Raw genomic sequence first — 26,293 nt, forward strand, 5'->3', positions numbered from 1 at the left:
GTAGCTGGTAGGTCTGAAGCACACGGAACTGCCTGGGGCTTGTGACTGGAATCTGGAGTGGAGGGGTGGAGGGTGGTCTTGTAGGATAGACCCCTTAACCTGGGAATCTGGTGCTGACTCCGGGCAGATATCATCAGAATTGAATTGAGTTCTCTGACACCCTGATGGCATTCAAGAATTGCCTGGTGTTAGTATGTATTGGAAGACTGCTTCCCATACATGTGCATTGGAATCAGATCTGGGAACCCGAATGTAGTTATATTACTATACTGCTGTATATAATATTGTTATTGTCATACATATATATAGGGAAAGAAGACATCATTGCATTTGGTGTTGGATGGGTGGGAATCACAAACAATTAAAAAAAAAAATCCTAAGCATCCTATAAACCGTCACAGTAACTTACGATAGAAAAATAATTTTGGTCTGTTCTGTTTATATAATGTACAAGGGTTTGAATGCATTTCTTTATGCATTATAAAGAAATGAAATAGTAAAAAATAAAAATGGAAGATTAATATTTACAGGTGAAACTTATGATTCTTTTTCTAGAACATCCTTAATCATCTAGTAGCAATCAGCACTTCAGACAGCAGATTAAAAAATCCATTTCATTTATTTATGAATTTATCCATTTATTCATGCATATGTCAGATGTTTATCATATGCCTACTATGTGAAAGGAACCGAATGAAAAATGTTCACAGAAAATTTGCACTATTTACTCCCCTACAGAAAGTGAACCAAACTGGGCAATAAACAAAGTTCATCATTAAAAGGTCAACTTAACAACACAAAATAAGCAAGTATTTCTTTCTATAATAATAATAAAAAAATCTATCCCTAAAAAGTAAAATAAGTGCACCAGACCACAAATAGTAGCTTATCCCTTCTAAGCAATTTTATAAAAATATTTATTATAATACAAGTCATTTTATCTTACAGTACATAACTTTACATTAGAAGGAAATGTCTTTTTGTGTACTAAACAAAATTATAAGTGAATGACATCTTTTCTTTCATGTTACTTTCATTCTACAGATGACATTAATTGCCCAAGAATTGGGCATTTTCCATTGGTATTATTAACTAGCAACCCTGCCAGGTTATTAGGTTCATTAAATAATAATTATTTTTAACAACAAGTTATAAAACCAGGGACCCCAGGAGGAAAATTCAACCCTTTATAAGTTATGCATACATTTAATTTTACTTATGTCTTTAAATCAGTGGGTCCATGAACTAGGATATGATTTGCAAAGTACAATTTTTAAAGATTTAGAACTTATTTGGAAAACATTATGCCAACTTAAATGCAAAAATTGCAGAAAAAATTTTGAGTGCCATTAATCTCAAGGACACTTAATTTTCTTCCACAACAAGAATTAAAACAGCATGGCAAAATGCAAGTGCCAGAAGGAGTGGTTTTCTGACCAATCTTGGCTACATTACCAGCACTAGCACAGTTCTCAGCACACAGTAGGCTCCCATTAAGAAGAAAGCTATGTGCTATGTTTTTATTTGGCTCATTATAGTTTGAAGCAGCAAGGTGAGAATCATTACAATTACAGAAAATAAAACATTGGAGAGTGTCTTAGAGCCACTTGCATTTATGAGAAAAATAACACATGAAGACCATTTTTTGAAGTCTCTGTGAGAAATGAAGTCATCTCTTTCTCCCTCTTTCTGTCACTATATCTGATATATTTGCAAACTCTGATGGCCCTACTGTCAGTACACATTCAGAACCTGTCCTTTTCTCATGATCTCCACCACTACCAGCTTGCTGCAACTCCCACTGTCTCTCATTTGTATTATTTCAATAGCTCTCTAACTGGTCTTCTTGCTTCTGCATTTGCTCCCTCACAGTCTATTTATGAAGAAAAATTCCAACTGAACCTTCAAAACCCTGAGACAGATCAAGTCAGTCTTCAAGGCCTCATCTGGGTGAAGACTAAAAGCAAAGCTCTCTCAATGACTTAAAAGATCTGCATGATCTGGCTACCTAATTATCACTAACCGCATTTTCCACCTCCCTTGTTGGCCTTCTGCAGACACACATGGCATGCCCCTATCTCAGGGCCTTTTTGTACTTGCTTCACCTATTGCTAAGAAGGTTCTTCTCACTAATTTTTACAAGGCTTATTACTGTATCTCTTTTCGGGGTCTCTTACTACTTTATATAAAATAGTGCCTGCCCCCCAAGGGAAACAAAAGCAAAAATGAACAAGTGCTTCTATAGCAATTTAAAAAGCTCCTGTACAGCAAAAGGATACCATCAGTAGAATAAAAAGACATCCTACAGTATGGGAGAATATATTCATAAATGACATATCTGATAAGGGGTTGACATCCAAATTATATAAAGAACTCACACACCTCAACAAACAAAAAGAAATAAGCCAATTAAAAAATGGGCAGAGGAGCCGAACAGACACTTCTCCAAAGAAATTCAGATGGCCAACAGGCATATGAAGAGATGCTCCACATCGCTAATCATCAGAGAAATGCAAGTATGTAAACTAGTTCAACCATTGTGGAAAGCAGTATGGAGGTTCCTCAAAAAACTCAAAATAGAAATACCATTTGACTCAGGAATTCCAGTCATAGTAATTTACCCTAAGAATGCAGCAGTCCAGTTTGAAAAAGACAGATGCACCCCTATGTTTATCACAGCACTATTTCCAATAGCCAAGAAATGGAAGCAACCTAAGTGTCCATCAGTAGCTGAATGGATAAAGAAGATGTGGTACATATACACAATGGAATATTATTCAGCCATAAGAAGAAAACAAACCCTACCATTTGTAACAACATGGATGGAGCTAGAGGGTATTATGCTCAGTGAAATAAGCCAGGTAGAGAAAGACAAGTATGAAATGATTTCATTTATCTGTTGAGTATAACAACAAAGCAAAAACTGAAGGAACAAAACAGCAGCAGACTCACAGAACCCAAGAATGGACTATGGACTAACAGTTACCAAAGGGAAAGGGACTGGGGAGGATGGGTGGGAAGGGAGGGATAAGGGGAAAAATGGGGCATTACTATTAGCACACATAGTGTAGGGGGGGTACACAGGAAAGACAGTATATACAGAGAAGACAAGTAGTGATTCTATAGCATCTTACTATGCTGATGGACAGTGACTGTAATGGGGTATGTGGGGGGGACTTGATAATGGGGGAGTCTAGTAACTATAATGTTGTTCAAGTAATTGTACATTAACAATATAAAAAAAATAGTGTTTGCCCCCATTTTCCCATTCCCTATTGTCCTGTTTTATTACTCCCTATATTATTTATAACCACATGGAACAATTTTTTAAAATGCATTTATTATCTGCTTTTCCTCACTTTTGTAAGTTCCCTAAGAGCATAGCTTTGTTTCATTCTTTATCACCACATGGAACTATTTTTTAAAATGCATTTATTATCTGCTTTCCCTCACTTCTGTAAGTTCCCTAAGAGCATAGCTTTGTTTCATTCACCACTGAAGGGGAGGATTTGCCACTCCAAAATATGCCTCTTTAGCATATGGGATATTTTGAGCTGATTTTTTTTAAAGAAACAGTAGACACAGGAGAAGCTATAAAACAGAAGTTACCCTTCTGTAAGGGACATTTACATGCATAAGGGAGATCTCCATTGTAAGGGTGTCTTCCCCTGTACTAGGAAGTGGGAGGTGACTCAATCTCTAGAAACTCTTATCAATAGAGGAGTTAAATTTGCATAAAACCTTAAATCTGCATAAAAACACACCTCTTTTTTTTTACTTTGCCTGATAACCTGCCCTAACTGGCCTTCTCCCACACCAACCCTCAAAATCCTTCTTTTATTTTTAGCTGGAGATGGTATTTAAGGTGCTGGCTTAGGCTATTTTGGGGAATTACTCAGTTTTCCTGGATATCTCCCATACTGAGATAGGGCACATATAGGAGACAAGCATTATGATTAAGTTCCTGAAAAGCCAAGATATAAACAGTATAGTTAGAAGAGGAGAGATTTCATCCTGTGTTAATTTTGTACAGGAACTGTGGCTGCATGAGCTGCTCTTTGGTAGCCTGACTAAAAATCTCCTTTCTTTGGGAAGTTGTCAGAACATAATCTACTCTATCCTGTGTTCTGTGGCTCCCCCAAATCCTGGGGTGGTAGGAGCTAGTCCCCACGCCATGCAGATCTAAGCAGACATGTGACACCAGGTGACCCTGGCTTTAGGAGTTGACGAGACAGAACGCCCTACGCCTAGAGTTCAGTGAGCTTTCCACTCCCTCCCTCTGCAGTTTCCTGCTCTCAGCTGCCTGCAAGGCAACAGTATACAAAGACAGGAAGTATACATTTATTAAACTCCTTTTTCCAACCCCCACCCTCACCCCATTAATCTGTCTTTTATTACCAGGGCAAGGGAGAGGGGTCCTCAGCCAAGAAGCTAGAAGAGTTGAAAGAAAATTATTTTTCTTTCCCTACATTGTTGTAGCCCAAATATAGTCAGGATTGGGAACACATTGCTAAGAGGGTAATGAGAGTAAGGTGGCAAACTGTGGAAAAATGGGCTGGAGATAGAGATCAACTGCCTACAGATGCTTAAGCTTTAAGTTTGTTTTGTCCTCAGGGTGAGGATGTAGCCTTGTTGACACCAAATTTGGTACAAGAACCACAAGAGGTCAATGGTTAAAACATTAAATGAACATGCAGATGTGTGAGAACTCCCTGAATGGTGTTGTGAGCTCCATGCTAGTGTTGGCAGGGAAATGGGCTTTCAGATTCAACAAGGCCCATCATCCTGTTCAGACAGTGTCATTGTTAGAAACTCTGGGGACCATGATGAAGTGAACTGAGATATCCTGCATTTGCTCTTGCTTTATGTGGCCATCTTTTTCTGATAATTTTCTGTATACTTGGCTAAACAGAAAACTGAATCTAGTCTTACAATGATATGGACATGAGTGGTCTCTTCTTGTTAAGTTGTGGTCCCTTGAAATGCTGTGCAGATATTTCCCAGTGGAGAGTCTTGAGATACTCCTTGCCAACTCAAGAGCCTTGCCTTCTCTAACCCAAACCAGTGTGTCAGAGAGAATACTATATACTTCATTTTATATTAGAAGAAACAAGCATAGTAAGTAACTTCATTCATTCATCCATTCAACAAATCTTTACTGAGCACTAACTCAATGCTGGTAACTGTTCTCTGTATTGAGGAGTAAACAAAATAAAGTCAGTATTTTCATGGAGCTTACATTCTAGTCAGGGGAGATAGATAATAAAAATTAAGCCAGTATTTTATTTATATATGTCTATGTATATGTACATATTTACCACTGTTATTCTTTCTGCCAAGAATTTGAAATTAGACCTCAAAGATTAATTAATTATCTGCAGATGCTGGGATGGGAAGGTTATATTGACTCAAAAGTCATTTGAGGGTCTTCTTCAAATGGGGCAGAGGAATGAAGTCTTCAGAGCAGTGTTAGAAGCTCCAGCAAAGCCTAACTCAATCCATTTTGAAACAACCTAAGAAGTTAAACCTCTTCCTCATGTTGCCCTCTAACCAGACCTTTCTCAGTTTCTGGAATTTCACCTAGAGCTCCCTAAAAGCCACAGATAAGGACATTCCATTCTCCAGGCAAGATAATATGTAATGTGATACCTAAATCCCTCACCCTCTGAAACTGCCTTTATAAGCTTTTGCACAACCCCCTTAGAGAGCTTGATGTTCCCCTTTCTAGTCTGCTTCCTTGCACAAAAACTATCTTTAATAAATTTTGCCTGTTTGGAGTTCAGTGTCCATTCCTAAAACATTGAAACTCAAGAACCAGGTCTTTGGGGGTCTAGTAACAGCAGGAGGAAAAGGAAGCTGCAAACAGTAAGAAGAAATAATGAAAGACCAAGTGAACACAGAGGGACAGAGAGACATGCTACCTTGGTCCCCGACTGCTTCCCAGTTCCTAATTCCAATGGCACCCAGGGCTGACTGAGCTTCCTGTCATTGAGTTCTGTGAGACGACTATTTTCTTATAACAGATCTCCTATTGCTTAAGTTACCTTAAGTAGTTTCTGTTCCTTGTAATCAATAGGCCCTAAGGGAAAATGGTAACCTAACCATTTGTGCTTGTTTAATATAAAAAATCATTTTTGACATTCTGAGCCAGAAAGTACTTACCTCAATTGACAGAATAAAAACAAAAATAATAGAGAATGAGGTGTAGACCAGTTGTCGTCTATCATTTCCATGTAAAATAGGGCAAGGGTAGTGCTAGCTAACCAAACCATGAAAAAGCTTTAGGGTGCTCCTGCTCCCTTTTTTCCCTTCTCATTCTCAAGGACTTCTCTTCTGTTTACTGGGCTGCCCTGAATGCCTGAACAGTGTTTTTTATATATGCTGCATCTTTCCCACCAATAATCACAAATCAAAATTTATCTAACTTCTGAGCCTTTACCACAAATTCCTCATTTTTGTTTTCTAAGAAGGCAGCTAAACACTCTGGTACATTAACTCAAGCCAACACATTAATTGATTCTAATTAAAGAGAAGGCCTCCTTTTTCATTCCTGGAAACATATATATGTCTTTAGGGAAAAAAATTCTCTTAATTAAAATGAATGAAATAGGAAATTCTGACACTCAATAAAATAACAGTATAAATTATTTTTAGAAAGGCGTTCTTGTGATATCTTTTGTATGATAATCACATTGCATATGCAAATACCAAACTGCAGTAGGAAATAAAAAGGTTAAACTAGAGAAGGACCATATATTTTGACATATTTAAAATAGAGCAGTCCTCTCTTGTACTATAGCAAAATTGATTTGAAGCTAAAAATTAAAGTACAGCTTAATATATTCAAAACCATAATCAAATGCTGCAACAAGAAAATCAGTCATAAATGCTTAGTCAACTAACTGAGATTATCACATTTCTATGCTAATCCTGTGTTTTTAATTAGCAGATAAAGCAGGAGGGGGTATCTAAACAATGGCATATAAAAAGTGAAAAAAATAAGTTTTCAAGCTCTAATTAAATGGAGAAGCAATAACAAAATACTGCAGCATTTCAGAAGCTGTTCATTAAAGAACAATGAAAACACCTTGGCATGGCTTTCTAAAAGTACATTTCACAGGCTTCAGCAACCTCTTCTGTTTTTACTCATAATCATAAAGAGTCCAGATGTTGAATATAAGCTGAGACATCACACCAAACACCATTTGGCCTTCTGCCCTGAATCTCCTAAGTGGTCAGAATATGCATTGCTTATTGAAGGTGGTGAGTCCAGTGCAGTGATTCTGACGGTGGGCTCCAGAACTGAGGTAGAGCAGGGACATGGGACAAGTGTCACGATTAATCTTCCCTCACTATGATGAAAAATGCCAAGATATAAATAATAAGAACAGGAGGGACTCCATCTTAAGGCTAAGATTCCATTTTCTTAAAAACCAGAGTTAGGAGGTAAGATTCCTAATAATATTTTATCACGATGAGCGAACAACCAACCCTATTCCAAGGCAGGGCAAGCAGTCCTAAATGTTTCCACTACTTGAGGGTAACCACTATCTTAGAGAAAAACAGCACCAATGAATTCCTTTGTTAAGCTTATCTTACAGAATATCAAGAAGACTGATATAAAGGATAGTGACATAATGTCTCTACCACCAGGCACAGACATGACACCATACATCAGCCACGGCTTCCCTGGCCTTTACCCCATTCTTAAATCCTTAAACACCCAGATCTTAAGCCTTTAAGAGCACCTCCTCTCTAAGGTTGCCTGCACTCCCATATGAGTGTGCACTGTCTAATCAAATAAACTTTCTTGCTGCATTAGCCTATTGCATTTTGTCTCTGAACTCTTTTTCATGATAAAGGCAAGAATTCACCAATCTCAACCTTCCATGGTACATGTCTTTGTCACTTTGCTACTTCTTTCAATTTTCTAGTCTTAAGCACAAGGCTTCTCTCTCTCTCTTCTACTTCAGACAAGTAGGGAAGGGCTACCAAGATCTCTGATTTAGGCTTGCCCCTCGCCTGGGTGACCCGGGCAGGACTGGGGCTATACAAATACATTCTTTAGCATCCTGCTGAAAAATTTCCTTTCTTTGCTTTGGGAAGTTCTCAGAACATAATTTCACTCCATCCGGTTCTCTGTGACACCCTCAAATCCTGGGGTGGTAGGGGCTTAGTTCCTATGCTGTGCAGATTCAAGTGGACCCTGGACACCAGGTGACCCTGGCTTTAGGAGTTGGCAAGGGATTTGCCCTATGCCCAGCAGGAGTTTGATGAATTTCCCCTTTCCTCCTCTGTTCTCCCTTGCTCTCCACTGATTGCATGGCTGAACAAATAAAGGAGCCAGTTTTTCTGCACTGTGCAACTTGACATTTGCTACTGCATTTGATTTAATGAATTCCTTCCTTACCTACACTTGTCTGACCTGTTTGTGAATTCTTTTCCAAGCAGAGTTAAGAGCCCTCCTTGACCCAGGCTGAGGTTCACCTAGTGTGCAGTGGGACCTCCCAAGTCACAGCTGCCCGGCAACAGAACAACAGTGACAGGATCTACATCCCCAAACAGCCACCTGCTTTCAGTGTGATCTTGGGCAAGGTACTCAACCTCCTTAACTGTGAGTTTCCTCATGTGTAAAATGGGCCTAACAATAGCACCAACTGTTCTTTTGGCGATTCATTTATTTGCTTCTAAATGCCAGGCACTGTTCCAGGCTTCTGAGATCTAACAGTGAACACTACAGGTAAAAATATTTGGGAATGTGTCACAATGAAGCACATTTAAAACCTAGCAGTGGCCCTGCTATTAATTGCCTAGGTGGCCTTCATTTAATCCCCCTGGGCCTCCTCAATCTGTAAAGTGATCTTAGAGTCTTTTCTTTTGAAAATATGGCAAATCATGAGAGACAGAGAAGTGAAGTGTTCAAAAACATTAGGAAAAAGATTTAACTTTGTGTATTTTGGCTTTATCTTACCATTTAAATGATGTGAAGATGTGTTAAACACAAGAATACTTTTTCAGTACAGCTAATGCTTAGGAAGAGCTCAGATGCTAGGTAATCAGTTACAGTTAAAAAATAGAGAAAGATCCTCAATAATCACTAGGAAAAATGTAAATGATCAAATCTTTAGGGGATGAAAATACAGTATAGAGAATATAGTCAATAGTTCTGTAACACCTTTCTATGTTGACAGATAGTAACTACACTAATTGAGGTGAGCATTTAATAATGTATATAACTATCAAACTACTATATTGTATACTTGAAACCAATACAATATTGTATTTCAACTGTACTTCAATTAAAAAACTTATCAAAAAAGGTCAAATCTTTAGCTTTGTGAAATACGAAATCACAAAAACCAAAAATAAGATAGAAGCAGTTTTTACCTTTATCTTGAAAAGTACACATGCCTAAGTCTTATCAGAAATCACTGGATGAAACAATCTTCTAGAAAATATCTAAGTAAGATGTAATAGTGTTTCTTTCTGGGCAATATTAGCTTTCCTAAATTAGGTTTCCAATGAAACTTGAAAACACTGTAAATTTGCTTTCAACTTTCCTTCAGCTGGAATACCCTTTCTCCCCCTATTCGTAACACACCTATCCATCAAGTCTGAGACAGTAGTATCCTTTGAAAAACTTCCCCTGTTTACCTCTACCACAGCCCCCATATTAATAGATCATATTAGATCCTCTTGATATTACTTCCATGGTATTTTGTATATATTATCACTAAGTTGATTATCTCTTTGCATTATTATTATTTTTTGTTATGTCCATCTGAAGGCAGAGCCCATAATTTTCATATTGATATCACCCTGGCACTGAGTAGGCAACTGTTTACATTTATGAAGCACCAGAAATATACTTTTTTTCAATGGATAAGAAAAACTTACTAAACAATAAAAGAAACGTGGTCTTAAATACTTTAATTTGTAGAGTCATTGATCTTACTCCATATCAAAGAAACATCATTGTGGTAGAACAAACAAAAACTAAGAGGAATCAGTATAAGTTTTAAAATTAAAAAAAGAAATATTCTAAGTCACCTTTCCAAAAGCACATTTTCAGGCATTGACAATGACATGGAATATCATGACATTAAGAAATGCTTCCAAAACCCCTCATAGATTATGGTCTTTAAATCAAATACATAGCAACCAAGAGTTTATCATCCCTTTACTTTCCATGGACACCAAAGAACATGGTACAAAATCAACTTTTAGAAATAAACCCAACTAAAAATAAATTTTGCAGTAGAATTCATCAGCAATAAAACCATAAATGTCATTACCCCTGAAATCTAGAATAATGTCAATCTTCAATCCATTTACTGTCAAATTTAGTCAGGTTTAATACTTTTTCTAGAGTGACATCAAAAAATCTAATAACATACTATTGTTAAGTAAAACACTCCCCCCAAATTTATCAGTATACTTCAAATGTTTGTATAAAGTACAAGTATGAAAGAAAATTTCACCCTGGCCTATAGAATAATTATAAAGAAAATGCAGTTGGTTAAAACCAAACTGAAACATGAAATACCGGCAATTCTCAAACTATAAACAGAAATGGTTTCAATTAGAAATTTAGGGCACCAAGAGAACTCTCCCGGAAGTGAAATGAAAATACAACAAGAACATTTTTAAAAAGCAGGCCATTTCTTTATGCAATTACTTGTTTCCATTTTATAGCTGTCATACCTATTTATCTATAATGAAACATTGTTCTACTCTTCTCACAGAAATCAAAACAATAAAACGATGGTAAAGAAAGAAAATGTGTCCCCCCAAAAGTTAAGATACTATTTTTGGGAGAGACAAGTAGAAACATTTCCAGGTACTGAATTTCAGTCACCTCTAATCAGTGAGTGGTATATAATTTATAAGCTCATATAAAATATAAAGCACATTTAAAATTTTTGCTTTGATTTGTGGGACACAGACTTTATAACCCATAGACATGCATACATTTACTAATATTTTGTGGAGTCAAGAATGGGGCTTGGTGCCTTTCTTCATTACTTGAAAAATGAAAGGAAACTTTCAATCATATTTTAGAGTATTTTAATTAATTTTGAAATACTTCGTTAGAAATTTTCCAATGAGGAGAAAACATTTTTCACTACAGTAAATACTGAATCTATATATCTATATCTGTAGCTATATCTGTATAGCTACAGATACAGATACGGTATATAAAGTACATTAAATGCATATATGGTATTTCTTAGGGGAAAATACATATGTCTTGATATATCTTTTAACTATAAATCAATTGAAACTCCACTGAAATTACTACTGTTACTGCAGAAACAGTTCCACAGGATGACACATAGGAAGAAGGCACTACCTACAATTCACTTCTATAAAAATTTCAACAGAAAGAATGATTTATTTTCTCAATACATTGTCATCTACTGGTGAGGTATTAAAATGAAAAGAAATGAGTTCATCCAAAATAGCATTGACATAAGTTTAAAGAGGAACAAAAGACCACTGGCTAGAGATATAAAATATACCCAGCCATTATGATTAGCAAGAGAAATACAAATAGCAGATAGTTTAGAGGAAATCAACAGAAGTGACTATAAAAAAATATATTGTAGCTATATTAGTTAGCAAGGAAAGTCACATAAAAACAGAAAAGTATGACAAAAATATTCTATGCCACAAATGACACATTTAGGGCTTGTGTGGTAACGCTTGTTGATAGCCTGACAGATGTGACTCATCAATCACTGAATTCTTTGTTGCTGATCCTGGAATCCTTTTCAATATAAAAAGGTACTACCAGTCTCTGAAAGTTGGCACTGAAACTATTTGTCAAGCCAGTTCTCAGTGACATGTGCAAAATGTTCAACTGGGAACCTTCCCTGGAGGCAAATAGCTCAGGGCTACATACAACCTTCTATGAAATGTGGTCAAGCATGGGTTGACTTTCAAAAATTTCTAAGCACATGAAAATTCTTAAGAAGCAAAATGAGAAAATAACATACAGCAAATAATGTTATGATTTGGTGAGTGGGATAACTTTTTTAAAGCTGGCATCTTAATTTGGACTGGTTTCTATTCTGATGATACAGCCACATAAAAGAATATAGTCATCTATTTTGCAAGAAAAGCAATCACTACAAAAGCAGTGAAACAACAATGAAATGGAAGAAATTGAAACATTTCCCTCAACCACAATGCACCAGAAATTAAAGACTGTTACTGGTAACTGACAAATTAATAAGATGGTTTCAATAATGTATATTTATTATGGTTTAAAACCACAGATAGTCTAATAGTTTGAAAAAAATCTAAGACAAAATGAATAACCACAGTAGAAGTTGATACCTGAAGTAGGTCTAACACTTGAGTAATCAAAAAGACAGATTTTCTCTAAATAAAGGGTAAAGACACATACTGCTACTTTTAACAAAAAATTTATAAGGAAATTAGTGATAATGCAACTCTTGTCCAAAATCAAATGTTTTTTAAAAATTTAAAAATATCTATTATAATGTGATTTGATCTATGTTCATAGAAAACAAATATAAGGAAAGTAGCTTAGTTCAATTATCTTAATTTTTAGAATAGTATCTCTATTGAAATGTATAAGTATATGCAATTATTGAACCATGTTTGAGACATAAGACATAATTTTGGTTTCAAAATAAAACTGAACACTAGGCAAAGATTTTTTGGGGAAAATTAAGCAAAAAATACCCATCAAAATCAAATATATGCTTATTTCAGGTAAAGGTAACTTTATTCTACTGTAATTATACATTATACAACCTCACCTGTATGTTAATTCAAAAGCTGTATAATAAAACACATCAGAGAAAAATATACCTCTAACTAAACCAGCTTAAAGTCCACAATAGTTCAATCTGACAACAACCCCTCCTCCACAGTAAACAGTATTATGTGATGTATTCACATCAAATAAAAGCTGCATCAATTCCCCACTTCATTTTGTTTATACACACTCAGCCATATTTAGGATCTGACATGAATTCTGCAAGAGACCTGAAGCTGTACTGACACTTAGCAGTAAAGAACACTTTCAGCTATAAGCAACTAAAACCAGTCTATAAAGAGCAGTAAGACGAAGTCATCAGCATTAATGTAATTAGAGAAAGTTCTCTAAAATCTTTGGAATAACTAGTAAGCTAAAATCTATTACTCTTGGCCAAATTCACTGTCATGAACTGTTGCCTTCCTATTATTCTTTTCCGTAACTTCATAAGTAATTTCCCTGAAAAATGAGAATAAGTAACACACGAAACAATCATTTGAGTATAAGACTATAGCTGCTTTAGACTAACTTGTACATTTTATCAGTATGTTTTTGATGATTATAACAAAACAAATTATAATTAGCAGGTAACTTAATGTCTAATTAGATATACTTACCTTAGGTGAGATAGAAAATAAGTGTTCCTATAACACCTGTTACAGTTTAGTAAACAACTGTCAAAGAGTACTTTCATACAAAACATGAAAACCAACAAGAAAACATACAAGCTTTGTAACAGGAATTTATCACTGTATTTTGGCAAATAGATGAGATTTTCTAGGATTCTGCTGATAAAAGTGGAAAATGTTTTAAAACTGTTCTCCTTACCTGTGTATACAATTTTTACTCTCGAGATATGACATACCAGAAGCAGCATCTAATGAAAATTTCACTAATTGTTTGAGTTTTATGTCATCCTTCTTCTTTCTCAGGAAGGAGAGGAAATCACCTCCTAAAAGAAATGACAGATGAACAGTTAGACAAAAATCATGGTGAAAGTCACATTTCTCACCTAATAAAGATACCTGACAGAACAATAAACATTATAAGTTTGGCCATGCTTTCTGCCCATTTTGTTTGTGGTGAGGATAAAAGAACACATCTTAGTAAAAGCGGACACTATAAACTTTCATAGATACAGTTTAAATGCTTCACATTGTATATTACCCAACACGTACAATAATAGTCAAACAAAGCCATACTTTTTCCTCTGTTACAATTTCTCAATAATTTGTCTAGCTAAAATTTTCTAAGAAATTTTTTTATCTATAATAAAAAAATAATTATTAGTATGAGTTAAATAGAAAGTAAATGATACTGAATTAGTTATCACTCCAGTGATTGCTTAAAAAGTTGAGATTATTAACAATACCATCACTGACTGGAGAGTCAGACTGAAGGGAAAAAAGGCTATGATTTTGATGATATTTAGTTGCTGAGTCAGACTGCATTTTTGTGCATCAAATGGATTCTAGTGACGTCTTACAGAATCTCCTTAAACCAGCATGGTTCAAAAGAAAAATAATACAAGCAACGTAGTAATTTTAAACTTGCTGGTTGCCACATTGTAAAAAGTAACAAACAAAAAGTTGAAATTTATTTTAATATTTTTTTCGTTAGCCTATATATCCAAAATATTATTATATCAATATGTATCATTACAAAAATTATACTGGAGATACTCTACATTTTATCATTCTAAGTCTTCAAAATACATTGTTCATTTTACATTTATGGGACATCTCAATTTAGATGTGAATTTTCATCTGAAACATTTGATCTATAGTTATATTTCATAAATTTTACAGTTGAAAAAGCAGATTCACATACTAAGTTGCTGTAAACAAGCTTAAATATTTCCAATAACTGAATCCTGTTAATTTTCAAATTAAAATCCATTAAAATGAAATAAATTCAAAATTCCGTTTTCTAGAAGCACTAGTCACTTTCAAAAGCTCAAGTCTCAGAAGCCATGTGGCCAGTGACCACCATATTAAATAGTATATCCTTAAACTGTGCATTCATTCTTAATATCGTTAAAGGCTATGGCTTATTTTTCCTTGTTAGTGTTAGTGTACTGCAGTCTTTATATTAGAATGAATGCTCTCTAAAAAACAATTGCTTCCACTTTCTCTTTCTAATTAGTCCCTCAGATTTTAAGCCATAATTTTGCAAGAAGGATTAGCATTTTAATTGTCATCTCTGAACTTTTTGCCCGCTTCACCAGGGATTTGGGCTTCCTTAAATGGAACACCTCCAGAGGTGAAGACTTAATGGCTTTTTCTTTAATGAGACTGCCTAGAAAACAAACTCTCTTTATAACGTCTTTCTAACTTTTCTTATTTACAAATCAAATGTTACCCAAATTTAGGTGGGCCATTTACAAAATCAATAGGCAATATTCTTAAAATCTTTTTCATTAATTTCAACAAGAATACTATTTATCAATGTGTTTGGAAAAAAGAGCTATTCCACTAATGACTTCTTCATTGAATCATGTAGAAAATTTATTTTCAAACAACTTCAAAGTTTATTAATTTAGGAGTACCAGTCTCTAGCGATATATAAAAGGTATAATTCATTACCCTTGTTTTGCAGGATATAAATTTGTTCCTGAGAAATTTGGTTTAGCTGTGTCACTCATACATTTAAAAACAGGATAATAATCAAATAACTATTAAATTGTAGAGAGCTATTTTGGGGGCTCCATGTATGTAATTATTCAGAGTTCTTACTAAAAATTAAACATTTTCTCTTTAACCTATAGTGGTGAGAATTGTAGCCACTGGGCAGCCCAACAAAAGGGGGAAAATCTATGATAATCATAAACAACGAATACTGATTCAGTCTGTTCTCCATGAAACACAGAATAGATTTTATAGAATGAGGTAAGCCAAAACATTCTTGAAGAAGAATCATGCAAATACTGAAGCAGAGGGTACTGACTTCTATATGTGGGGCATACTTAGGAGAGATGGATTGCACAGAGAGAATAGCCAGATTATGGAGGAGGGAACTGAATTTACCTATTTTTAAGGTGGTGATTTTGGAGATACTGAAATTTTAAGGCAAGTGTCTGCAAATTGTGGCCCGGAGACCAAAACTAGCTCTCTATCTTTTTTTGTTGTAAAGTTTTATTGGAAAACCACTGCATTCATACCTTTACATATTGTCTACGGATGCTTTCATGCTATGATGGCAGAGGGGCAATAGGGGCTGAATGGCCCTCAAAGCCTAAAAGTTCTACTATCCATAATAGGAAAAAGCTGATTATTTCCAAACTAACTTTTAGTACTGACATTCTGAGAGTTTGTGAATGTTGACTCGGGCATCTGTTGTGGCAGTTTGCATAATGTCTGGCAAGATAATAGCTGGAACCAGCAGTTAAAATACTATGAAATGTACTCTTATTTCATAGAACTGTTACCATGACTGCTATTGAGTTACGTTTTCAAATATCATGTGCAAAAGAGAAATGTAAAACGTTCCCACTATTCTACAGTGTTAGCAGAACATGGCTATTAAGGAACCTTGTCTGAAAAGACTAATGTCATGTAGTAACCCAAATTGGGAAAACCACACACTCAGCTCTCATTTGGTGTAGTGGAATGCTGTACTGAGTCAGCAAGCTGTTCACTAAGTGCTTCTTTAAAGAAAAAAAAAGAAAATGTAATCAGGAAAGCCAGTATATTCTTAGCATTGTTTTCAGTTTTTCATCTTCCTCACCTTTCCCCACAAACGGAGCCATTTTTAACTTATTACTGAGCCTTTTAAGATCGCATGCTTCAGAGTTCCTTTGGATAGTTTTTAGTATAAGCCCTTACCATCTTGATTGACAACTAGAGCATTCTCCTGGCTAATCTCTCTGTATGTTTCCCTATTTTCATGTCAAATACTAATTGCCAATCTCGCTCATCAGGGAGCAAAGTATAAACATGAATTTTAAATCACTCATCAGGAATCTAAGGTAGCCTGCCACAGAATCTCTTCTTAGTGACCATCCACAACACTTGATTCTTCACATGAATCAAGTACAGGTATCTTTCCATAGTGGTTCTCTCTATAAGAGACTGCTCTTTTTTGAAGGAGCTGTTGATAATTTCATCCACCTAGCATTATTAACTGTCTATAATTCACCTTGAACTGTTTTGCCTGAATTGAGAGATAGTTTGAAAGTAGAAAAATATCCTTTATAACAGAATTAAAACCCAAAATACTTAGGAATAATTTAAAGAGGGATATGTTATACCTAAGATACTGTATCTTAGATAGTTAAATATTTCTTAGGACTTAAAGAGCAGTAACCACAAAGGGGGAAAATGAAAGAAAGAGAGGAAATTAAAATTTCATCCAAATCAAAAATGAAAAAATTTTTGCTTATCAAAAGACATCATTATAAAAGTGAATAGGTAATAAGTGAATCATACATATGGGTCTTAGTTTAAAATTTTACAAAATTTTAATTGTGGTTAAAAAATACACTGGAAAATTTAACTATTTTTAAGTATACAGTTCAATAGTGTTAAGTATATTCACATTATAGTGCAATAGATCTCCAGAACTTTCAGAACTGTTTTTCCAGATTATATAAAGAATACATGCAATGCAGGTATAAAATAGATAAATAACAATAGAAATAGGCAAATGAAATAACAAAAGATAGATGTGTGAGTGGCTGATAAACACATGATCAGTCCTGATAAGGAAATGCAAATAAAAACTACAATGAGATAACACTTCACACATAATATAATGGCTAAAATTAAAAAGATTAACAACACCAAATGTTGTCAAAGTTGTGGAATAATTGGAACTTTCCTATTATTGGCAGATGTATTAGATGATATAACAACTTTGGAAAACTGACAGTTTCTAATAAAATTAAACTTACATGTACAGTATGAATTAGCAATTCCACTACTATGTATTTATCCAAGAGTAATGAAAACACATGGCTACAAAAAGATCTGTACAAACTTTTTATAGTACTTTTATTCATAATAGCTCCAAACTGAAAAAAACACCAAGGGGTATTTTGCTGCATACTTTTGTAATAGAATGCTTCTCAGCAATAAAAAGGACTATAAGCTAATGCAAGCAATACTATGGATGAAAAAGTCATTCCTGATAAATTGTATGTCCAAATGTAAGATAAAAGAATAAAACTTCTAGAAAAAACACTGATGAATATGATCATAGGGATAGGACACATAAAGTTGTACTCATAAAGGAAAAAGATGGATAAATTGTATTACATTAAAATTTGGAACTTCTTTCATCCAAAGGCATTATTAAGGTAGGGAAAAAGTAAACAATACTGTGAAGAAGATATTTATAATGTATGTCACTAAGAGTAACTGTATGCACACTATACAAAGAACTCTAACAAATTAGTAATAAAAAGACAACCTAAGAGGAACAGGAGCAAAAGTCTTAAACAAACACTTTACACAAAAGCCTCTTCAAAGGGCCAATAAGCAGACACAAATGTGTTCAACAGAATTAGTCATTAAAAAGCAAATTAAAACTACAGGTATCTGGTGATTCATACCTACCAGAATAGCTATCACTTAAAAGAATGATCGTACATCATGTTGGCAAGGATGCAGAGTAACTGAGACTCTCATAGATTATTAGTGAGGACGTAAGTTGGCACAACCACCATGGAACCTTTTGGTACTTGGTACTCAAGCTAAATACACACACACACATACACACACACTCTTACCCTTCAGTTTAACTCCAAGTAGATCTAGCCAACAGACATATATAAAAATATTCAGAGTGACATTATTCATAATAGTCCCAAGCTGGAAGCTACAAATGCCATAAATGGTAGAATGAAAAAATAAACTGTGGTATATTCATACAATGGAATAACACATAGCAATGAAAATTAATGTGTGCCTGCAACCACAACATGAATGAGCAAACACAGCTGAGCAAAAGAAACCAGACCAAAAGAATATATAAGGTTTGATTCCATTATACAAAGTTCAAAAACAGGCAAAAGCAATCTATTTTATAAGTCAGAGAAATGGTTACCATGGGTATGTATACTTTGGGATAATTTGAGCTCTAACTGTATGATTTGTGTACCCTTCTGCATGTGTTACACTTTGTTTGGTTTAGGATTTTTTCCTACTTACAGGCTAGTAAGTTAGCCTGTTATTTTTTTGCAGATCAGAGATGAAAGCCTTTATTATTCATAGCACAGCATGGGGGTGTTGTGGATAAACCCAGATGGATGGCTGCACCCAGAACAGGAAACATTTCAGGAGAGTAACTTTGGGAAAGCCGCCATTTTATAGCAGGCATTAAGCAAGCCTGTTAGTTGTTTCAGAGTGAGACATTACTTCATCCCTCAAAGTTGCTCATTACAAACAAGTCACTGAGAAATGGCCTGGGTGATCACTCAAGACCTTGCATTCTTGCCATGCCCAGTAGATGAGTAGGAATGTAAGCAATCAATGGAAAAGTATCTCTCAACATATTTTAATAAAAAGCTTACTAGATTTCTTTATACTATTAAAAAAGTACATCAGAGGACCGCAGTATACAGTTGACCCTTGGGTAATGCAGGGGTTAGGGTGCCAACCCTCCATGCAAAAATCCACATATAACTTTTGACTCCCTCAAAACTTAAATACCAAACATCCTACTGTTGACCAGAAGTCTTACTGATGACATAAATAGTCAACTAACACATATTTTGTATGTTATATGCACTATATACTGTATCATTACAATACAGTAAGCTGGAAAAAAGAAATTTTTTTCAAATTATTGTAAATCTCCAAATAAATTTCCAATATATTTACTGAAAAAAATCTATGTATAAATGGATTCATGTAATTCAAACCTGTATTGTTCAAGCGTCAACTGTAATGCAATAAGATTTCAGCAAGCCATTTGACACATCATTATTATCCTTTGGTTAAAATGGAGATGAGTTGCTCTGGACAGTATTATAGTTAAGTGGATTTGTAGGCTGAATAATGATAGCCATGGAACCTGATTTACCTCCATGGAATCTCACCTTGAGATCTGTCAGGAATTTATCAGGGTTGTGGCTTGGAATTGCATGCCTGATCATCTCCTTTTCAGTATTTTTATCAAGAATCTGGACAAAGACATAAAAGGCATGCTACATATAGTACAAAAAAGTTAAGTGAAATTGTTCTGATATCCTGAAAAGAACAATCTTTTGAGGTGGTAACAAAGCTGCTTTCAAATAAGAGGTTTTTTTTCTTTAATGAAGAACTTGGTAATTTTTTGCACAATTTCAGGTTTCAAGTAAGCTTTACATTTTTCTTTTCTTTTTTTTTCTTTTGGTATCATTAATCTACAATTACATGAGCAACTTTATGGTTACTAAACTCCCCCCATCATCAAGTCCCCACCATATACCCCATTACAGTCACTGTCCATCAGCATAGTAAGATGCTACAGAATCATTACTTGTCTTCTCTGTGTTGTAGAGCCCTCACTGTGCCCCCCTTACATTATGTCTGCTAATCGTAATGCTCTTTTCCCCCCTTATCCCTCCCTTCCCAGCCACCTCCCCAGTCCCTTTCCCTTTGGTAACTGTTAGTCCATTCTTGGGTTCTGTGAGTCTGCTGCTGTTTTGTTCCTTCAGTTTTTTTCTTTGTTCTTATACTGCACATAGGTACTAGGATACCATGTTTAAATTATTTCTTCAAATACACTGAGAGAACCTCATGTATGGGTTCACATTATCTTTCCACCTGCAAATATTCGCTTCAGGAAAATTTAACCCCCGACCCCTACCCTTTTTTTTCCCCCTTTAAACAGAAAGCTATGTTGTTTAGTATTTAGGATAAAAAAAAACCAAAGTGAATACTTGTGATGAGTCTGATATATTTCCACAATGGTGAATAGTCAATGAAAAATATGACTGGTCATAATAAAGATTTTAGAAGAATTAAAATTTCCTAGGATGGATAACTTTTCTAGCTGCTTAAATCTTTAATGTGATCTATCTTAGGAAAACCTATATAAGACTATTGACATTCTAATAAAGTAGAGATATAATTATTTTAGCAATATCTTATTACAAGTAGTACTTAGTGCATAAACTCTCAGAATTTCAGTGAGATTTAGGAAAAATGTTCCCTTTCTCTAAGAAGTAAAACTCTTAGGTAGAAGAGTTTAATATTAAAGTTTCTTGCATGTATTTAATAGTTTATATGTGGTGTCATAGGCATTATCTCATTGAACCCTCTTAATAACACTATAAGTATTACTTGACTTTCCCAAGAATATACTACCAAGTAAGGGGCAGTGTTGGGTCTCAAATCTATGTATTTTGTCTAGAGATCAGAATGCTCTTGGCAATAGCAGTTTTCCAGGTACAGAGCAGTGACTGTAACCTCAAAGACATACATCTGTCATATGTCACATGGGACACATCTGACAGTGAGGAATACCAAACTCTGCCACAGGAGAAGCTGTGGCAGCTCCTGACAGGCTGCACAGAGGCTGGTCTCTTAGGTAACACAGTTAAGCTCTTCTGCCAGCCATCTCACAGGAAGTCCGTTATATATTAGGCGGAGGTAGAGTTCTATCTAGAAAGGATACAGAGAAGAATAATGCTCAAAGGACTTTAGACCAGAAAAAAATAAGACTGAAAAAAAAAATAGGTGCTTAATTCAATTGCATAGGATTCCAGGTAAATTGCTGAAGACCTACTAAAGATTAAACCATAATCTCTGCTTCCCAGTTGTTCTCAGTCTAATAAGATAACAATTTCAGAAATAAAGTATAATAAGAGACAGTGAAATAAAAGCTGAATAGATGCATAAGTAATATGTTGTAATGGTTCAGAAACATGCAATGAAATCTAACTTGTGGGACTGGAGAAGGATTCAGAAAGTCGGTAAGGTTTTGTAGGATGGAGCAGAATTTCAACAGAGGGAGGGTGGGCAAAGAAGGCACACCTGTATTTATTTCAAAAGAGATAGAAATAAATTAAGAGAAAGAGTTCTTAAAAAGTAAACACCCAGGAAATAAAACTCAAATTTCTGTTTGTATTTGTTTATATTTTCAGGTTGCTGAAATTTCTGTGCTAAACTAGCACTACCACTGATGAATATGAAGTTTTCTCTCAAGTAACTGCTTAGGAGGAAAAGCTAAATTGGGTTCCCTCTAAAATTGACATTTTTTCCCTTAAATTTCATTTAGAATATGAAATATAAATGTTAATGCCTTATTTGGAGTTTTCCTAGTAGAATGTAAGTCTGTGCTAGATACAATTATGATCTTCTAGAAGCCCAAGAATGTTTGGCCATAAACAGATATTCTAATTCAAATCACCATGAAACAAGTTCCCAATTATGCTGAATGTTCTTAAATCTAAGAGGAAAAAAAAAGATGCATTAAAGTAATTTAGTCTTAAGTGTTTTTCTGAGGATAAGTACTTTCAGGAAAGAGATAAGAACCATGCATGCAGTAAATTTCAAGTTATCGAAAGGAAAAAAAACCAGTTTCTATATGTCTTTAAGATTAACTTTAACAGGGTTTTACTACATAAACCTGCAGAATGCCTTCTCATCTCAACTTTGTCAGTAATTAGTTGTATGTAGGGATTTAGGTAAACTGCTCAATTTCTCTGGATTTCACCCATTGCTTAAAGTGACGGCTTAAAATGCCCTCTAAGGCCCAATCTAGGCCCAGAAGCTCAGAGGAATGTGGAGATTATTTAGCCACCATCTCTGGGTTCCTAGTCTTAATATGCTCTACTCTGGACACTTTCTTTGCATGCAGTCATACTGTAGAGGTCTTCCATCCTTACTATCTAATACCATCTTTGCACCAGGACTGCAGCACTGTTACCTGTGTGTATGGCCTGTTGATAAAGCTGGAGCTCCTCTGGAATTCTCCATCCCCAGCTCTCCCCATCCCAGTGATCAGTGCTATCAGGTGATATCTGATTTAAGCAATCAGAGAATAATCACTTGTTTATTATCATACTGCATATCCAATTTACAATCCTCTTCCTTGCTTCTACCATTTAGCCTTTTCTATTACTGCTTTAGTCCAAACTCTTAATCATTCACTTTTGGATTAGTAAGAACTTTTGTTTTAGATCCCAAACTCTAGCAAGAAAATGGAATCATCTTGTCTTACAGTTTGCCATCTAATTTGCTCTCATTATTCAGGCTTAAAATCCTTAAGCATATTTGTCATTCAACAAAAGATGACTTTACCAATATCATCAGCTCAAAATAAGTAATCATCACCTATCCCTTCACAACCCATATAACTTTCCTTTACAAACAGTAAATATTTCATTAACTGTTTATGTGGGTTTGTTATTAAGTTATTGTCTATGTGACTTTTTCACAACCACTCACATGCAGTATTCCAGGTCTAGTAGATAAGTCACTTTGTACAGCACCATGTGCAAAGAAGCAATTAAAACTATTTTCAATAAAATGATAGGTTAAATGCCAGAGAGTACAAAAGGATATATATTACACAGGCACTCTTTTCAAGTTATTGTTGGTCATCTCTTATTGGTTATTATTTTCACTTTATGACATGAACACAAGTTTAGTGAGCAAGCAGAGAGAAAAATGCCACGCATACTTGGGATTTCCCTTTTCACTTTGGTTACACTTTATTTATTTTATCCAAGAACAAAAAATAATTGTATTTATCAAAAAAGGTAGAAGTTTTATTAAACTTCAAAACTCATAATCTGAAATGCAGACCATGCTGAGATCATGGTCCACTCAAACAATGTGGATAGACTGGTAAAAGGAAATGAGTCCTTTTAAGTAATTCCTAAATTATCAGAAATGATTCCAAGAGTACATGTTAGTATTTAGTCTAGAACTGGGCTCAGGATGACAAAGAGTTGTCAGTGGCTCAGGTATAGTATGTGACAGGACACTGTAGTGCAGTTTACACAGGGGAAAGGGTACCCTAAAAATCTGCAGGATCTAATCTGACATGACACCTTCTACCTTGAATGGCTTTCTTTCATGTAACTATAACCTTTCCTGGGTATCACTTCCTTGCCTGGCTATAGTGATCTTAAGCCAGAAGTTTGCCTAGAGGTTCTAGTATCTGTACTGTAAATCTTTCTACAACTAGGACACAGTTTATCTGACTTGCAACTGTACACAGAGGAAAACATTTCATTAATGCTAGGAAAAAATGAGAAGAAAAAGCTAAAGCTACCACCATAAGGTTTTGCAATTAATTCTTAGTAAACATGGTGTAATACTGCACCAGAAAACTTTCAGTCAAGACTTACAATAAAGGAATACAGGTTTCATTACACACTTAGGAGCACTAGTCTGGAATAACTACATAAAAAAGCCACTAACAAATTTCTAATCTCTCTCTACTTTCCTAGACAGAGAAAGGTTTTAAAATATATATATATATATATCACCACTTGCAGAAGGCTTTCTTCACTTTCATGAACTATTTCTTCACTCCTGCCTTTTCCCCAGGTGCAACTGGTTAGGATGCTTCAATAACTACAGCATCTTATTTATTTATTTAATCAATTTTTTTATTAAGGTATCACTGATATACAATCTTATGAAGGTTTCACAAGAAAAAAATGTGGTTACTACATTCACCCTTATTATGGAGTGCCCTCCCCATACCCCATTGCAGTCACTGTCCATCAGTGTAGTAAGATGTCACAGAGTCACTACTTGTCTTCTCTGTGCTACACTGTATTCCCTGCGACCCCCCACATACCATGTGCACTAATCATGATACCCCTCAACTCGCTTCTCCCTCCATCCCCAATCCCCCTCCCTCACCCCTCTCCTTTGGTAACCGCTAGTCCCTTCTTGGAGTCTGTGAGTCTGCTGCTATTTTCTTCCTTCAGTTTGCTTTGTTGTTATACTCCACAAATGAGAAAAACCATTTGGTATTTGTCTTTCTCTGCCTGACTTATTTCACTGAGCATAATATCCTCTAGCTCCATCCATGTTGTTGCAAATGGTAGGATTTGTTTCATTCTTATGGCTAAATAGTATTCCATTGACTACAGCATCTGATTAAGTTGAGTTTAAATAGGTCTGTGCTATTAAACTAAGATAAAATAGGTTCTGGTAAACATGTGCTCTTCTAAGTCTTCTATCTCCTCTGGAAAAAACAGACAAGGATATTTTCTACAAGTTTATCTTTAAAAGCCCCCATCATTTATTCAATCTGGTATTCAACTTGGTGGTAATTAAGATTTTAGGATCTTAAATATAATCTGTAGATATATGGAAACAAGAAAAAAAGTTAAGGCAATCTCACTTTTTTCTCTTCCTTTCATTTCAGAGAATAGGCAAAAATTTTGATAAAAAAATTTACCTGGTAGTTATGTTCTAAAATCCAATTTATAGTTATCTTGTCTTATGAACTTAATAAGTTATATAGGGACCAACATTAACAGTATTCCAATAGTAGAAAATAGTGTGGACTTTCTATGTAAATCTGGTGGTGGCAAAATTTTATAGATGTAAACTAGAAGCCAACTTTTAGAAAGTAAAGAGCTTAGGATATTTTATATTCCCAGTATATAACTATGTCCATCATAGTTAGGGTTATTTGGTAAACTTTTACTGAATGTATAATTAGATTCTACAGAAGTTGTCTACTCTGAAGCAGTTTATTGCCTTCTTATTCTCATTGCCTGTAAGATGGACAAGGAGAGGAGTCAGTGAATAGATAGCTAAAGGCAAACTGTTCTTGAAGGAAGCCCAAGAGAAAAGGACATCAGTGTGAGTGGGCTTGATTCTCCTGACCTATTCAAGTTGACTGAGAAAAAAGAAACTGGGAGCCAGACAATAACTACATTTTTTTAAAACAGATGTAAAGAAATTACCCAGAGATGGGAATGTATAAATAATGTGACGTTGTTAGACATACAGATTGTAACAACCTTCTTGACAGTGAGGAGTGAAAAAAGTTCTGTTAATAATGAAGTAATAAACTACCAGCTCCTCCACAAGTATTGTTTTCAAGATTACCACTTCTGTGATAGTTTATAAATTCCATGGTCATATCCTTGAGTCTATAATGCTATATAATACAAGATGAAGAGGGATGTCCCTATGCTTAATTTTGCTCTTTCTGTATTCTTATACTCTACGTATTTTTTTGCATAGCTGTTAGACCATTCTGAAGCAATCCCAGATGCTTTTAGGCCCAGCCTTGGACTTCATCACCCTTTGGGGGTCTAATGATAGCTAACATTGGTGCTGGCTAGATTATTTCAGAAACTCTTTTGCTTTACAAGCTTACACTAAATAGCTTTTTTAAAGCATAATTTCCTCCTAGGTAAAATGCAAATTATAGTACTATGTAAAGTAAAACAAACCAGGTTTGTTATTTATGATTATAAAAAATTTATTCAGGTAATACATTTGGAAGTCCTTTATAAAATAAACCCCTTTTGTCAAACTTGAAAAAGGTTAAAAAAAGACAAAATAAGTTAGTTGTATAATATCCATTCCCTTGCCA

The 26,293-nt window shown here is 35.0% G+C and overlaps 1 protein-coding gene across 10 annotated transcripts in view; it reads right to left on the reverse strand.

The window, feature by feature from the left end:
* The window catches only part of FER (FER tyrosine kinase), a 500,422-nt gene that overhangs the window by 94,010 nt on the left and 380,119 nt on the right, over nt 1-26,293 (reverse strand). For all 10 annotated transcript variants that reach the window (XM_036886890.2, XM_036886889.2, XM_057492762.1 and 7 more), the window contains one exon: nt 13,619-13,742. In XM_036886890.2, the coding sequence (XP_036742785.2) occupies nt 13,619-13,742 (124 nt within the window). The remainder of the gene's footprint in view (nt 1-13,618; nt 13,743-26,293) is intronic.

The sequence above is a fragment of the Manis pentadactyla genome, chromosome 2 (assembly GCF_030020395.1).
Source record: "Manis pentadactyla isolate mManPen7 chromosome 2, mManPen7.hap1, whole genome shotgun sequence".
In the NCBI taxonomy this organism is placed as follows: domain Eukaryota; kingdom Metazoa; phylum Chordata; class Mammalia; order Pholidota; family Manidae; genus Manis; species Manis pentadactyla.